This window comes from Vanessa tameamea, chromosome 31 (assembly GCF_037043105.1).
Source record: "Vanessa tameamea isolate UH-Manoa-2023 chromosome 31, ilVanTame1 primary haplotype, whole genome shotgun sequence".
NCBI lineage: Eukaryota > Metazoa > Arthropoda > Insecta > Lepidoptera > Nymphalidae > Vanessa > Vanessa tameamea.
Window position 1 is genome coordinate 4,626,954 of NC_087339.1, and position 14,959 is coordinate 4,641,912.

At 36.1% G+C, this 14,959-nt stretch overlaps 1 protein-coding gene across 1 annotated transcript in view; it reads left to right on the forward strand.

Annotated features, from left to right (window-relative positions):
* LOC113393731 (igLON family member 5-like) overlaps window positions 1–12,345 on the forward strand; it is a 43,318-nt gene extending 30,973 nt beyond the window's left edge. The window contains exons 5-11 of the mRNA XM_064220156.1: window positions 5,125–5,319; window positions 6,107–6,248; window positions 6,925–7,022; window positions 7,512–7,633; window positions 8,532–8,712; window positions 11,090–11,257; window positions 11,759–12,345. Of these exons, the coding sequence (XP_064076226.1) occupies window positions 5,125–5,319; window positions 6,107–6,248; window positions 6,925–7,022; window positions 7,512–7,633; window positions 8,532–8,712; window positions 11,090–11,257; window positions 11,759–11,905 (1,053 nt within the window). The 3' untranslated portion in view covers window positions 11,906–12,345. The remainder of the gene's footprint in view (window positions 1–5,124; window positions 5,320–6,106; window positions 6,249–6,924; window positions 7,023–7,511; window positions 7,634–8,531; window positions 8,713–11,089; window positions 11,258–11,758) is intronic.
* The last annotated feature ends 2,614 nt before the right edge of the window (window positions 12,346–14,959 follow it).

Genomic DNA, 14,959 nt, shown 5'->3' on the forward strand with positions numbered 1-14,959 from the left:
GGTTATTTTAATATTACAAACAGACAGTCCGATTTTATTATACGTATAGATTATCAAGACTATTACTATAGTTTTTACGTATATAAACACGCCCCGGCTTTGCTCGGCTAAAATAACAGCCTACGTAAAATATTTATATGGTAACATATAAATTAAAGATGTTCCGACCAGTAAAGCCGACTATCCGGTATTCGTAGGCGGCGACTATTCGACAAAGATTGCCGACTAATTTAATTATTTTTTTTTATATATATTTCTTGATAAAATGTATATAGGAGGAATTATATTAAATTAATTTTAGATAAATTTTCGTTTGTCACTGGACACACTTGACTTTACGTGAATTATTCAATTGTTATTAAAATTGATACCTCTTAACTCTTTCACTTCAATCAACAGTAACACTTTATTTTTTTAAACACAAAAACGAAAATCTGTCTAGTTCAAGGTATAAATTAAAAAGCCTTACAATGTGATCGGTTTGGCCGATTAGTCGGTCTCGGTAAAACCGAATAATCGGTTAGTCGGCTTGTCGGCCAAAGTTATAATCTGCTAAATTTTAGGTCGGCAACGCACCTGTAAGCCCCCGGTATGGCAGATGTCCATTCGCGGCGGTAGTCACTTTCCAGACAGGTATTCGCGATTGGATGCCATGATATTTTTGGAAGCTTTTGTGGAGATTTTTGAGGGAAACCTTTGTCCAGCAGTGGACATCTTAGATTTAGAAATAAACCTTAAATATACGTATTTCATGCGATTCGCTGATAACTCAGCTATATTGTGCACACTGAGAGTTTACGATTAATATATCTTTATTTATAATACAACACAATTGCACTTAACTACTTAAATCCACTTTAATTTTACTTCAGAAATTACGATAACGGTTTCGTCGACGTTCAAAACGGCATTTTTCGCAAATCCATAGCGAATATCATAGATTAATCGAGCTCTCGACCAATGTTATCGCCTCAATTTGCTGTCTGTTATTTGGGTTAGTCGTTTATTTGGGTATTTTCCTGTTACGCTTGGAATAGAGTATAAGCCTTCTTGTGAATAATTTAAACATTTTTAAAGGTGAAACCGGCGTTGTTTGTTAAAGTATTCCAACACACATTGTAGGATATCAAAATAAATAAGTCGCTTATTTCTTGAAATCGTTCACATACAATATTCGCCACTCTAACCCCTATATTACACGTAAATGTTGCCATCGTAAAAAATAACGAGAGTGCCTTTTTTATAATGCAATTATCATATATTACCACCCATTTTCGTTTTGTATTTTTACGGCTGGCAATGTAACGTAAATGAGCTGTAATAAATTATGGCAATGTGGTTATAACCACTGTGAACTTATTGATAATTAGCCGCGCTAAATTGACGTTTCGCTTCTTTTTTATAAATATAACGGCTCATGGTGCGCCATCTTGTTTATTCATACTGGTTGGAAAAGAGCGTCAATGGGAGTTAACGGCGCTCTAGTGAAGCGTCGCGTCGTAGCGCGGCAGCCATCTTGGATCGACAGTTACATTCAAGATTTCCCGCGCACCGAGTTCGCGACGAATCGTTAATTTCCAACATTATCTTTATACTTTTGTAATAGATTCAGTGATTTATTACGAATCGATATTGATGACTATTGCGAATATATCTCTGTGATTGATTTGTTTAATTAAAAACTTACTGAATCTGTGGATCGTTCATATATAAAATCGTTTGAATATACGCCCACTTATCCTGAATAATCTTGATACTGCCAATAAAATGTCTATAAATAATTTGGCTAAAGTCGCTGTAAACAAATAAGCACGTGAACAAGAGTCATAACATCTTAGTTCTCAAGGTCGGTGGCGTATTGGCGATGCAAGGAATGGTTAATATTTCTTACAGCGCCATTGTCTATGGTTGGTGACCACTCACAGGTGGCCCAGTAGGTCGTCCACCAACCTATATCATAAAAAACATTTTGATTTACGAATATTGACCATATTTAACTGCTCCCCGCCAAAAGTGAACAGTTTAAAATCAATCTGACGCCTTGACGTAATGTCGTTTCCAAAGTTGCACTAATTCTTATAATCTCATAATCAAATCAAATCAAATGTATTATTCAAGAGAACTTCACAATGAAGCGTTGAATCATATTTAAACACTACCACCGTTTCGGATACAGCCTCCAGCGAGAAGAAACGGCAAGATACTCGCATAGTTGCTCTTTTCAAATTAACAGATTTACAATGCTGTTTCACAATTAGTGTTCAATCAGACCCGAGCCTAAATCCAGGCGTTTTTTTCAAAAAAGTATTATTTAAATGAATAAGATTCATTGATTAATTAAGTCTTATCGGGAATAAAAATGAATGGGTCTTCGACTTCATGTTGAAAATGATCACAGTAATAATAAATTCGTATCACTTAATTGAATCGTAAGATCTCTGGAATGATGATATTTTATAATCAACTAAGATTACATTTTCAATAGAAAGAATGTTATTTTTTACTATGTATTACGAAGTAGCTTGTCTCAGCTTTGCTGACGTCACGAATGTCAGGGTTTGGACTCAATCCTCGAAGATATTAAATCAAACGCAGGAAGTATTCTTCTTTGATTTATTCCAAGCTGAGGAGGTCCGATCGCTTCGACGGCTCGAACAAGCCTGACGGTACCGGCGGGCGTTCGGTCTTTTATAACAGAAATGGGTGGGGGAACTATTCATTCAATATAACACCTATTTATGGAAGGTGAAATATTTCAGACCAATTTAACATCTCAAAATTCACTAAATATTATTAATTTAATAATCAAACGGTTTTAAACTATTAAAATTAATTAAAATAATCAGTTCCGGGCACGTGTTTAATGTTTAAGAGTCCAACTATACTGATATTACAAATGCAAAAGTAACTCTGTCTGTCACCACTTCACGCTTAAACTGCTGAACCGATTTAGCTGAAATTTGGTGTGGGGATAGTTCGAGTCCAGCGGAACATAGACTTTTCAATTCATCCCTCGAGGGGGTAAAATATGGTAATGATATAAGGTAATAATCACAGTTACTTTCCTATTTACAATATTAGTCAAGGTTTAGTCAAATGAGTATCTTATTTATATTAGCATTATTAGCAGCCTGTAAATTTCCCACTGCTGGGCTAAGGCCTCCTCTCCCTTTGAGGAGAAGGTTTGGAACATATTCCAGCACACTGCTCCTATGCGAGTTGGTGGAATACACATGTGGCAGAATTTCGTTGAAATTAGACACATGCCGGTTTCCTCACGGTGTTTTCCTTCACCGCCGAGCACGAGATGAATTATAAACACAAATTAAGCACATGAAAATTCAGTGGTGCCTGCCTGGGTTTCAACCCGAGATCGTCGGTTAAGATGCACGCGTTTCAGAATATTTCAACATCTAAAAGGAGGTTGCAATTGTTTTACAAATATATCCAATGTGGTTAGCACGGAGATCGTTTTAAAACTGCAATACAGCGAGATCTGAATCAGCGTCCATTAGGAACCGCGCTGACGACGTTCCGCGCTGTTCGTGCAACTGTGTATACTTCCCGCATCGAAATTATTGAAAATATGCTCACATTGCGATTCAAAAAGTCGCAAGTTCGATCCTGATTTGGCTTTCGTCGTCAACTTCTCGCCCAAGCTTTAGACCTAATTGGGGTTAATAGGATTATTAGTAATTCCTTAAAATTGGATTTTTGGTTGTCACGAGAGCCTGGAGGCGATCGTTTCATTCCCAAGGGTATGAAGTGTTTGTTGTTAAAATGATCGTTAGAACACGCAAGTTCTTTAACGGCTTTGTTTGAACAATTATCACATGGTGGGAGGGCTTTGCGCAAGCCTGTCTGGTAACACCCACTCATCAGATATTCTACCGCCAAACGGCAGTACTCAGTATTGTTGTGTTCCGGTTTGAAGGGTGACATCTTAGTTACCAATTGGTGGTGTAAGGAATGGTCAATATTTCTTACAGCGTCTTAGTCTAAGGGTGGTGGTGAACACTTAAAAAAAAAGAAATAAAAACAATTTTGGCATTTATCTATTTTTGATTTTATAATTTGACGACCTCCGTGGTCGAGTAGTGTGTACACCGGTTTTCATGGGTACGCCACTCCGAGGTCCCGGGTTCGATTCCCGGCCGAGTCGATGTAGAAAAAGTTCATTAGTTTTCTATGTTGTCTTGGGTCTGGGTGTTTGTGGTACCGTCGTTACTTCTGATCTTCCATAACACAAGTGCTTTAGCTACTTACATTGGGATCAGAGTAATGTATGTGATGTTGTCCGATATTTATATATTTATTTATATTTATTTATCTAGGATCCATTTGTAAAAATTTATACATACTCCTAAAACCGAATTACTAACCCTGTAACAATTTTATACTGTTCATGGTATTAATAACGTGTATTTATATATCCAAAAAAATCATATATTTTTACAAACATACATCACACTATCAAGTCTGTATTGAAAAGCAGCGATCAATACTTCGAGTTCCTTTAATTCACTGCTTAGTGAAGGTTTAGGGTCCAGGTTATAAATCATATATAATAGCCCTTTTCTACGGGACATTTTTTTTAATTAAGGCATCAGAAATAATGTAAGGACTCGCAATTTTAGATCCCATGATATATCATCATTGCATAGTATAAAACAAAGTCACTCACCGCTGTCTGTCCATGTATGCTTAGATCTTTAAAACTACGCAACGGATTTTGATGCGGTTTTTTTTAATAGATAGATCGATTCAAGAGAAAGGTTTATATATATAATACATGCACAATATAGTATAGTAACAATGATAATTTTTGAGGTTTCTGAAGTGATATAGTAAATAGACACATTTTTTGCGCTTACATTGCAAACGCTGGCTGAACCCTAGGAGATAGATCAAAATAATGTACTACAGTATTGTACACCTTAAAAAGGTCTTCAAAAAAATTCGTGATGGTATACGTCTATCTCTTGAAATAACCCACAAGAACCATTTTTTTATCCTTTACTTACTACAAGAAATAATGGCTTATTTTCGAAGCGATTTATTTTGATATATTTTCATTTTTGATTATAAGACTATGAATTATATTTAAACGTATTTCACCAACAGGACGCTGGGGACTATGTGTGTCAGATATCCGACCGCGTGGCACGTGATCAAGTGCACACGGTGGAAGTTCTAGTGCCACCAAGCGTTCGAGCCTCACCCGACTCGAGACATGCGGCTGCCAGACGAGGCGGAGCAGCAGTCCTCGAATGCCGAGCATCAGGCAACCCAGTACCGTCAGTGATTTGGCATAAGTTGGTGAGTGTTATATGGTACTAGTTTCGTCAATAAGATTCTACAGTTATTAACTTGGCCTCGATAAAGAAGGCATATTACTCAATACAAGATTATATTAAATATAAAAAAGCGTGGACTTAAAATTTGTTGATTTCTAGGCAGGATATGAATAAATTTAATTGTACTTTATTGTAACAGTAACTACTGAGTTTCTTGCCTGTTCTTCTCGGTAGAATCTACTTGTCAAACCGATGTTAGCTTTACATTTTATTCAACACTGTATAAATATTCAAAAGTGATTTTGTGAACATACTCGAATCTATATTCATAATTTCGTCCAAGTACACTATAGACCCGATCGAAATCTATCTCGACACTATTTTAGATCGTTAAAAAATAATGATTTTTTTAATTGACAACACGTATCCGCAAAATTCACATAATCAAGATATTTCTATATTAAATCCATGAAATTCAGTGACATGACAGTTCAACGGGCGGCCATGTTTGACGTTTACGGATGCGTTCCAAATAACAATTTCGTGCAGGGGTACGGTAGACTCTATAGAAGCTTATCAAGTATAAAATGATAAACTTTAATCAAAAATTTGTTTAAAATTATTTATTCTACCCAAGCGATGCCGGCTCAAAATGTTAACTACAAAAATATATAATTTCTCAAAGTAAAGAGCCATGTAAATTACTTTAAGGTATCAAATGTGTTGTGTGTATGATTTTATGTTTATTTGTCGTTGTTGCAAATGTATTATTTAAACACAACTTAATGTTAAGCAATTTTATTTTCAAGAACGAGACCAGTACTCGTTTGGGGGAAGGTGCCCAGCTTCAGTTGTCCAGGCTGGAGCGTCAGCATAGCGGGAAATACGCGTGCACCGTGGACAATGGCGTCGGACCGCCAATAGTCACGGAATTCCAGCTGCAAGTACTATGTAAGTTTATTCAAATGATTTTCAAAATGAATATTAAACAAATGAAAATAATGAATTACGCTTCTCGATAATGTTATGTATGTACGCAAAAACATAAATGTTTTTTCCAGAAATTGTGACGCACATTCTATTAATACTAGGAACAAGAATAAACTTGTTACTCCAAGTACCCGATTACACAGGGTTAGTAATTCTTTTTTTTTGGGCAATGTGTACGTTTCTACATGATCCCAGAAAGCGTTCAAAAATATTCAATTGTAAAATGTAAAAAAAAAATTGTGTGCGTACAGTGCGTACCCTATATGTTTTCCCGGGACTCAAACTATCACCATTACCAAAATTCATCTAAATCAGTTCAGTACTTCAAGCGTGAAGGTGACAGACTGAGTTACTTTTTCATTTATCATATTAGTTTATATTTATGTAAGTACATCATCATCCTCCTGCCCTTATCCCAATTCTACTCGGGGTCGGTGCATGTCCTCTTCCATACTTCTCTGTCGGACGTCATCTCACGAGTAACATTCTTTCTAACCATATCGTCTTCCACACAATCCATCCATCGTTTCTTGGGTCGTCCCCTACCTCTATATCCATCCACATCCATTCTCAAAACCTTTCTCACAACGTGGTCCTCATTCATATTAATGCATTATGTAAATTCCTCTTGTTTTAGATCCTCCAGAGATCACAGTGGAAAGATCGTGGGTTCACACTGGGGAAGGATACCGCGCTGAGCTGCTCTGTACCGTCCTAGCCGACCCACCAGCTGAGGTTTGTGTTCATATATTTGTTTTAATATAGCATTTTTTATGGGAAACGTCTGAGGCTCTCGTATGCCATCAGTCTCCATCGTCATCTTGTTTATTTAACTTGTGGTATATATTCTACCGCCAAACAACAGTACCCAGTGTTTTTGTGTTCCGGTTTGAAGGGTGAGTGAGCCAGTGTAACTACAAGCACAAGGGACATGACATCTTAGTTTCCAAGGTTGGTGGCGCATTGGCGATGTAAGGAGTTGTTAATATTTCTTACAGCGCCATTGTCCATGGGCGGTGGTGACCACTTACCATCAGGTGGCATTTGCTCGTCCGCCTAGCTATATCATAAAAAAATATACATATATGTCACGTTTCCGATGGGAAGTTTCATTTCTGCGTGCGCTTGAACTGTTTCCGGTCGTGTGGGATTTCTGTTCACATGGTCATGAAGGCTTTTAAGGTTACATATATACATACTTAAGTACCGCATATCCCTCCACAGGTTCTCTGGTACCAGAACTCGTTCCCGCTGTCTGCATCGGAACGCGTGACGATGTCAGTTCGAGGTAACAACCACACCCTGCTCATTGCCAACGTGCAACCCGAAGACTTCGGAAATTTCACGTAAGTTAACCTAATATATATATATATATTATATTTATAATATATGTTCCTCGTGATTACTCCTTTACTGTACTTATCCCGTGGGTAAAAGAGTAACTATTGAGTTTCTTGACGATTCTTCTCGGTAGAATCTGCATTCCGAACCGGTGGTAGCTTCACTTAATATAGTTTGTTAAATGAATATTCAAAAGTGCTTCTTAAAGCCTGCTTGAATAAAGTTGACTTCGAATTTGGTCATAGCCGCTTTGATAAATGGAATTTGTAACCGTTAAATGCACAATTTCTTTATGAAATGATCACATTATTCCGACACCTTTCGACTATGTTGGTTGATGAATGAATTATTTTATCTGTTAAAAAACGTGATCCAAAATGTACATGTACAGCCTATAAATTTCCTACTAATAAGGTAAAGGCCTCCTCTCCCTTTGAGAAGGTTAGAAGTATATTCCACAACGCTGCTCCGATGCGGGTTGGTGGATCCACATTTCGTTGAAATTGGACACATGCAGGATGTTTTCCTTCGAGGCCTAGAACGAGATGAATTATAAACGCAAATAAAGCACATGAAAATTCCGTGGTGCTTACTGCTTGCCTGGGTTTGAACCAGCAATCATCGGTTAAGATCTACGCGTTCTAACCACTGGGCAATCTCGGCTCTTGGATTCCAAAAATACTACTTTCAATACAACTGTCGAGAACCTATATATATTGAAGCGAACCAAACGCAAGCGCGATTCAGAAACCAGCTTTTTCATACAAAATTTCAGTACAAACATTGAATTTTTTACTTACAACTTAACGAGAACCGGAAACCACAAAACTACAATTCTACAATAGACGCTGTTTAAGATTAATAAGCAATATGTCATAAAGGGAACGTCATATTAATTTCCAGATGCGTAGCCGACAACAGCCTTGGCAGAGCTCGTCAACACGTCGAAGTATCGGGGAGACCTGGAGCAGCTCGCTTTACATCTCCTCCTCTAGCCAGATCCAGAACGTCGTATACGTTATCCTTCTCCGTTGACAGCTACCCACCACTTGACGAACTGAGACTACTCTACAGACAGCTCGCGGTATGTATCCAACAATATCCCTTAGGGCTTAGGGCTTCCTGAAAGTTCTTCTGGGTAGATGCCATCCAATCATCACGTATTCTGATGCTAAGTAACACTTCGCGGTACTGTTGCGTTCCGATTTGTATTTTGAAGGGTTCATAAACCCTCAGTCAATTTAACTATATCCTATTCCAATAGATGAAGGAGTAAAAGTAACCTTTTGTCCTCTTGCAATTGGAGGAGAGTTTACATGCACAAGGGACATCTTAGTTTATAGTATATAAATCAATTTGACTGCACATTGACGATGTAAATTTAACGGTTAATATTTCTGAAGGTGTTAATGTCTATGAGCAACTTATCATTAGATAATCGATCTACCGGCTGCCTAATTATTTTAAATAATTAAAAAAGTAATCAGCAAATCATGGACAAAACAAATTAACATGGTCATTTTTATTACTACAAGTATTTAAAACGGAATATTTACCATGTTTTTTATTTTTATTTGGTGGAGCTCGATATTTCGATATTGGTGGTTTCAACCGTCCTAAGTATGGAATCCTGTGATAAAGTTATGCAAACCCTCGAACAATAATATAAAAAAATTGCGAATCGATACGGTGAGTTTCGTTTGTAAAACACGGGATCGAGTGTCGAGTGCACATAAAACAAATAGTCGGGGTGAAAGTGACAGTGGTGGTGGTGACCCGTGCTTACGCAGCAAACGTACGAGAAAGGGGGTAGTCCGATATGGACACTTCTAATGCCGTCAACATCTACCCGCAAACGTCAGTCTCGTGAACAAGACATTCGTAGATAATGTCGAAATATCGAGCTCCACCAAATAAAAATAAAAAACGTGGTAAATATCCGTTTTCAAGTAAAACAAATCAAATTAGACAAAATGGAGGTGTTCTAAATTTAAAAACTAGCATTTTTGGATCATCTCGAGACCTAATTCAATACAAATACAATTGACAAAAGCTTGTCAGTTTATTATTATTATTATAACAATGAAATATCAAATAGAAATAGATAGATTAAAATCTCAAAGGGAAGATAAAAGATACATCAAAGAGTACGGCAATAAAGGATAAACGAAGCGACCATTGATGTACGTTTTCACAGCAGATCAAGTCCAAAACAATTCAAAAACAATATAATTCTCTTAGTCGCAACGCAGTATTCAATTTGCTTTAGTGGTTCGAGAGATCGTTAAGTTTGATTGTTTTTTCTTTCGTGTTGATATCTAGATTGTCAGATGATTTCTTTGATCCTCCTTTGATTGGTTAAGATATAGCAGAAAGATTATTTTATTTCATAAAAATCCAGATTTGGGGTTAAAGAAATAATAAATATTGGACAACATCACATACATTACTCTGATGTAAGTAGCTAAAGCACTTGTGTTATGGAATATCAGAAGTAACGACGGCACCACAAACACCCAGACCCGAGACAACATAGAAAACTAATGAACTTTTTCTACATCGACTCGGCCGGGAATCGAACCCGGGACCTCGTAGTGGCGTACCCATGAAAACCGGTGTACACACTACTCGACAACGGAGGTCGTCAGAAGATAAAGAGTCGAGTTTAGATGGCATATATCTATGCAAATATTATAAATGCGAAAGTAACTCTGTCTGTCTGTCTGTTGCTCTTTCATGGCCAAATTGCTGAACCGAATTTGGTATGAATTTGGCTTGAACCCCGAGGATGGACAAATGCTACTTCTTTATACTGAACACCTGACGACCAACCGCTAAAATCCAAGTTAAGCCACAGGCAACATCTAGTATTTCATAAACTGTAAACACTTTATTTGGCTATCTGCTTTGAGTACAATTCCCTTCTTCCGGAATCTTTTTCCCATCATGGTAAGTTGAGTTATAGGTATCCGTTGTTACGTTACTACTGCATATAGTTACCCCTCTTTGATTAATCTTAACAACTATTTGGTGGTATTTTACTTGGTGGTAGGGCTTTGAGCAAGCCTTCTGGGTAGGTACCACCCACTCATCAGATTTTCTACCGCCAAATAAGAGTACTCTGTATTGTTGTGTTCCGAAGGGTGAGCCAGTGTAACTACAGGCACGAGGGATATAACATCTTACTTCCCCATGTTGGTGGCGCATAGGTGATGTAAGGAATGGTTAATATTTCTTACCACCAGTGGTGACCACTTACCATAAAAAAACTCCATAAGAACTTAGATAATCTGTGCCCTGTAAGAACAACTAAAATCCATTAAACTAAGACTTTAATCAACTCAGATGTTATGTAAAAGTACTCCGGTTTGCTTCCCTTCAAACCAAAACACGAATATGATTTTTCAAGTAACGTCATATAACAAGATTACTGAATTGTATTCCAACATTTATCTCCGCAGATAAACGAATCGTTTCAACAACCTGGTCGCTGGCACGACGTTGTCATACCCGCTCCTGAACCAGCGGGCTCCTTGACGCACAGGGTGACTCACGAGCTTAAAGGATTAGAGCCGGGAGCGGTGTACGAAGCAATTGTCCAAGCGAAGAATAGATATGGTTGGAATGAAGTAAGTTCATGACACCGAGGCTGATATCCTATCTTTGTTGGATATCCTACCTATAAACCCAGTGTGTGCAAAAAATCTGAGCCTTGTTAAGTGCCTCGCCGATGTCCCATCAAAATGTCTTCTTTGAAGATGGGAGATTTCCAGAGCACTGCATACACCCTGGAACTTATTATGCTTGAAATGCATCTGTTCCCATCATCAGCAAATCACGGATACTTAACTTGTAAAAAAATTAATGATAATTATTTGCTCCGCCCTAGTGCAGGGAGGATTTCAGTTGAACTTAAAGAAGCAGGTCAAAGCCTTCCTGTTGAAATGACGGTTGGAACTTTTTCCATCAATCTGTTCCAATGCGAATAGTTGGATACACATTTGCAGGATCACCTGACGAAATTTCACAACTTCCACATATATATCTATTCTAAAATCACACAGTAATATTATTTATTTATGTTATTTTAAACGTTTTTGTATATAACAACAAGAATTTTATCATTTCAGGTCAGCGATATTTTCCAATTTCATACACTGGGCGGATCTCACTCAGTACACGCGGACGAACTGTCGCCGATGTTCTCGTCAGCGGTCACCCATCGAATGACAATGTTTACCGTCGCCATCGCCTTTTATATGAACCTGCTCGGATGATTGGGGATTCACCGCAACTGTCATTTCGAATTTTGACGTTCCAATTTTAATACCAATCTGTTTTCCAATTGATTGACGGAGAAAACCAAAGTTTATTGTGATAATTATTTTGTTTATATATTTTTTTATTATTTGTAATATATAGTTTATAGAGGCCGGTGGTAGGTTATGACAGAATTTTGTCATAGGAATACTCATGATCATGAAATGTCATACACAGCATTATTATAACGAATGCCCGTCATTTATTCAGCTTTAGTCAGTCAAAAATCATTTATTTTAAGGATTGTCCCAAATTTTTATAAACGATTTCAAAAATAAGTAATATTATTAATTCGAGAATGGTCTGTCTAGTTGTAAATTAAATGTATAGAAATCAATATGGGACTTAGGACGTTTTTTAAGTAATATAATCGTTAAACGGTTAGGCGTTAGTTTAAACATCAACATTTAAAAAAAAAAAGGTTTTTTAAATGAAAAAGAAACTTGGCATTTACGTTAGAAATAAAACAAATCACAAATTTGATCTTAAAATTTTATACACATGCTTAGGTTTATCTTTAACATATGTTACCTATTAAATATATTATCCAGCAATAACAGTCCACGTATACATACAAACTATGTTTTTATCGATTCAAATATAATTTTTGTATCAGTAAACTTGTATTCTAGCTCATAATGAGCCAAATGTAAAATCGTTTTACACGTCATCAAAATCAATGCACCTCATATGAATATAGAAATAATAACATTACAAAATTTGTCCCGTAAATACGAAAGTCCATTACAAAATTTCAGAAGTTTCAAGTAATTTCGAGATCTCAAGAAGTTTTCAAGCAACACAAACGCCGTACGAACACAACTTCGTTTCACGCAAAAATTCACGGACGATCACCGCAAGCAAATAACAAGTCCTGAAATTTTTTTACTTGATTAAACTTCAAAATATTTATAAAACCGTCGTGTTGTTTGAGATGAATATAGGCGAATATTTACTTGGACGTCCATTGTTAAAAATGACAATTTAATTATAGGGACATAGAAAGTGAGTTAGTGCTATATTTCATACTTCAATTAAGATCAAATCACCAGTACAGTTTGATCCGTAGCGTATTTGGAGATCTAAACAGCAGACGTGTATGGTAATACCACGGTTATTCAATGATACTGTCAGACTAAAAATAACATAGCGTGTCATGCACGGAGCGTATCGACACCGACAATTGTTGACCGTCAAAAGTTGTCGGCGAATATTTTCCAATACAAAAAATACTTTTTACAGTCACTAAAATCGTTATGCTGGGGTGAGACACGCTGTTGAAAGATTCAAGTAGGTATTGTTGTACGTGTCATTTGTTTTCGTATCTGATACGTTCATGGAATATTACGGTGTAATGCGCAGACTCCATTAAGACTTCAAGAGCTTAAACATCGTCTGTATTTATCATATAACTCGGTATATAATTTTCCCTTATCTGAAAGATACAGTGTACTTACGAATTATGAAACCGTTGTGAACAAAATAAATATATTATTTAAACAAACGAATCATCGAAAATATATACAATAATTCCTGATTACAAATGAATTGGTCTAACAAGCGATCTTATTACAAAAGAGTAATCTTCTGATTAAAACATATATTGTTTGAGCTTTGTCCAATATTGTTACTGAGCTTAGTTTGTCGCTTTATAAAAACCGAAAGAAGCAATGCTTCTTTTCCATCACTACACACTATTACACAATATCGTTCCCACCGCGTCTGTTTGTCTTCTCAAAATCGAAAGAAGCAATGCTTCTTTTCCGTGACTACATACTATTGAACAATGTCATCCCCACCACGTCTGTCTATCTTCTCAAAATCGAAAGAAGCAATGCTTCTTTTCTATGACTACGCACTAGTAAACAATGTCCTCCCCGCCGCGTCTCTCTGTATTCACAAAACTCTAAACTACCGAATTTCCATACGGTTTTTACCAATGACCAAAAGAAGCCGGCATTTTTTCACTAAGCACACGCTACACAAAATTTAAATGCAAACTCGATTCAATCTGTTATAGAAAATGATCAACTTTGAAATTATCTTTTGTAATAAGACCGAATTTAAAACCGTTAATCCACAACCCTGCTCGGATTATGCCCGAACGTCAAACTCACTTGTTTACACGAGTGTGTGGTCCAGGCACAGCTGTGAACAGTGTTAGCAACTTTATTCATAGCTTTTTTGCTAACACTGAGGGATACCGGTTATCAGTATATTATAATAATTAGAAGTCTTTTTATATTCCACAGTCATTAACACACTTTTCTATACCTAACACTGATTTAAAAATTTCATAACTTTTCGTGTTCGCATAATGGCCAAGGATTTAGCGCGTTTAAATTAAAAAAAAAAACATATAAATTCAAAATTGACAGCTTAGTAGTAATTTTTTTGCATCTGTGTCATTTGTCTTTTAAGCAAATGAAAAATATATTAATCCAATAACAAAATTAACAACAAACAATTAATTTAAGGATATATTTTAATTACTTCGACTGATCAATGAATCGCCTAATTGACAAGCACAACACCATACGTAGGTTAGTAGTATATTTTCTAATGCTGTATATAAAACATAATTTAGGGACTAATGAAAGATTTAAAAAAAGACACCATAGACAAAAATACGACATTCGATATGTAGATTAAAGTTTTTTGCTCTATTCATAAATTGCAAATTCCGTAAAAAAAAAAAATCATACTTAATTTTTTTAATACAATGTACTTTGTGCAGTTACATGCCAGCAACGCTTCAGTGACATTAAAAAAACGTCTTTCATAAGTCTCGTCACTTTAAAAATTAATTACGTAAGAATATCGCTTAAAAATATCTTTTTCATATATTTATTTATAATAATTATGTCACATCCATATAAATGAATTTATTAATAATTACATAGTAATATTTAATATTAAGCAATAAAATGTGTTAGTGATAAAGCTATTTAGAATAAAATATACTTAATTTTATTTTATCCTTTTTTATAATCAAATTGTAAATTATTATT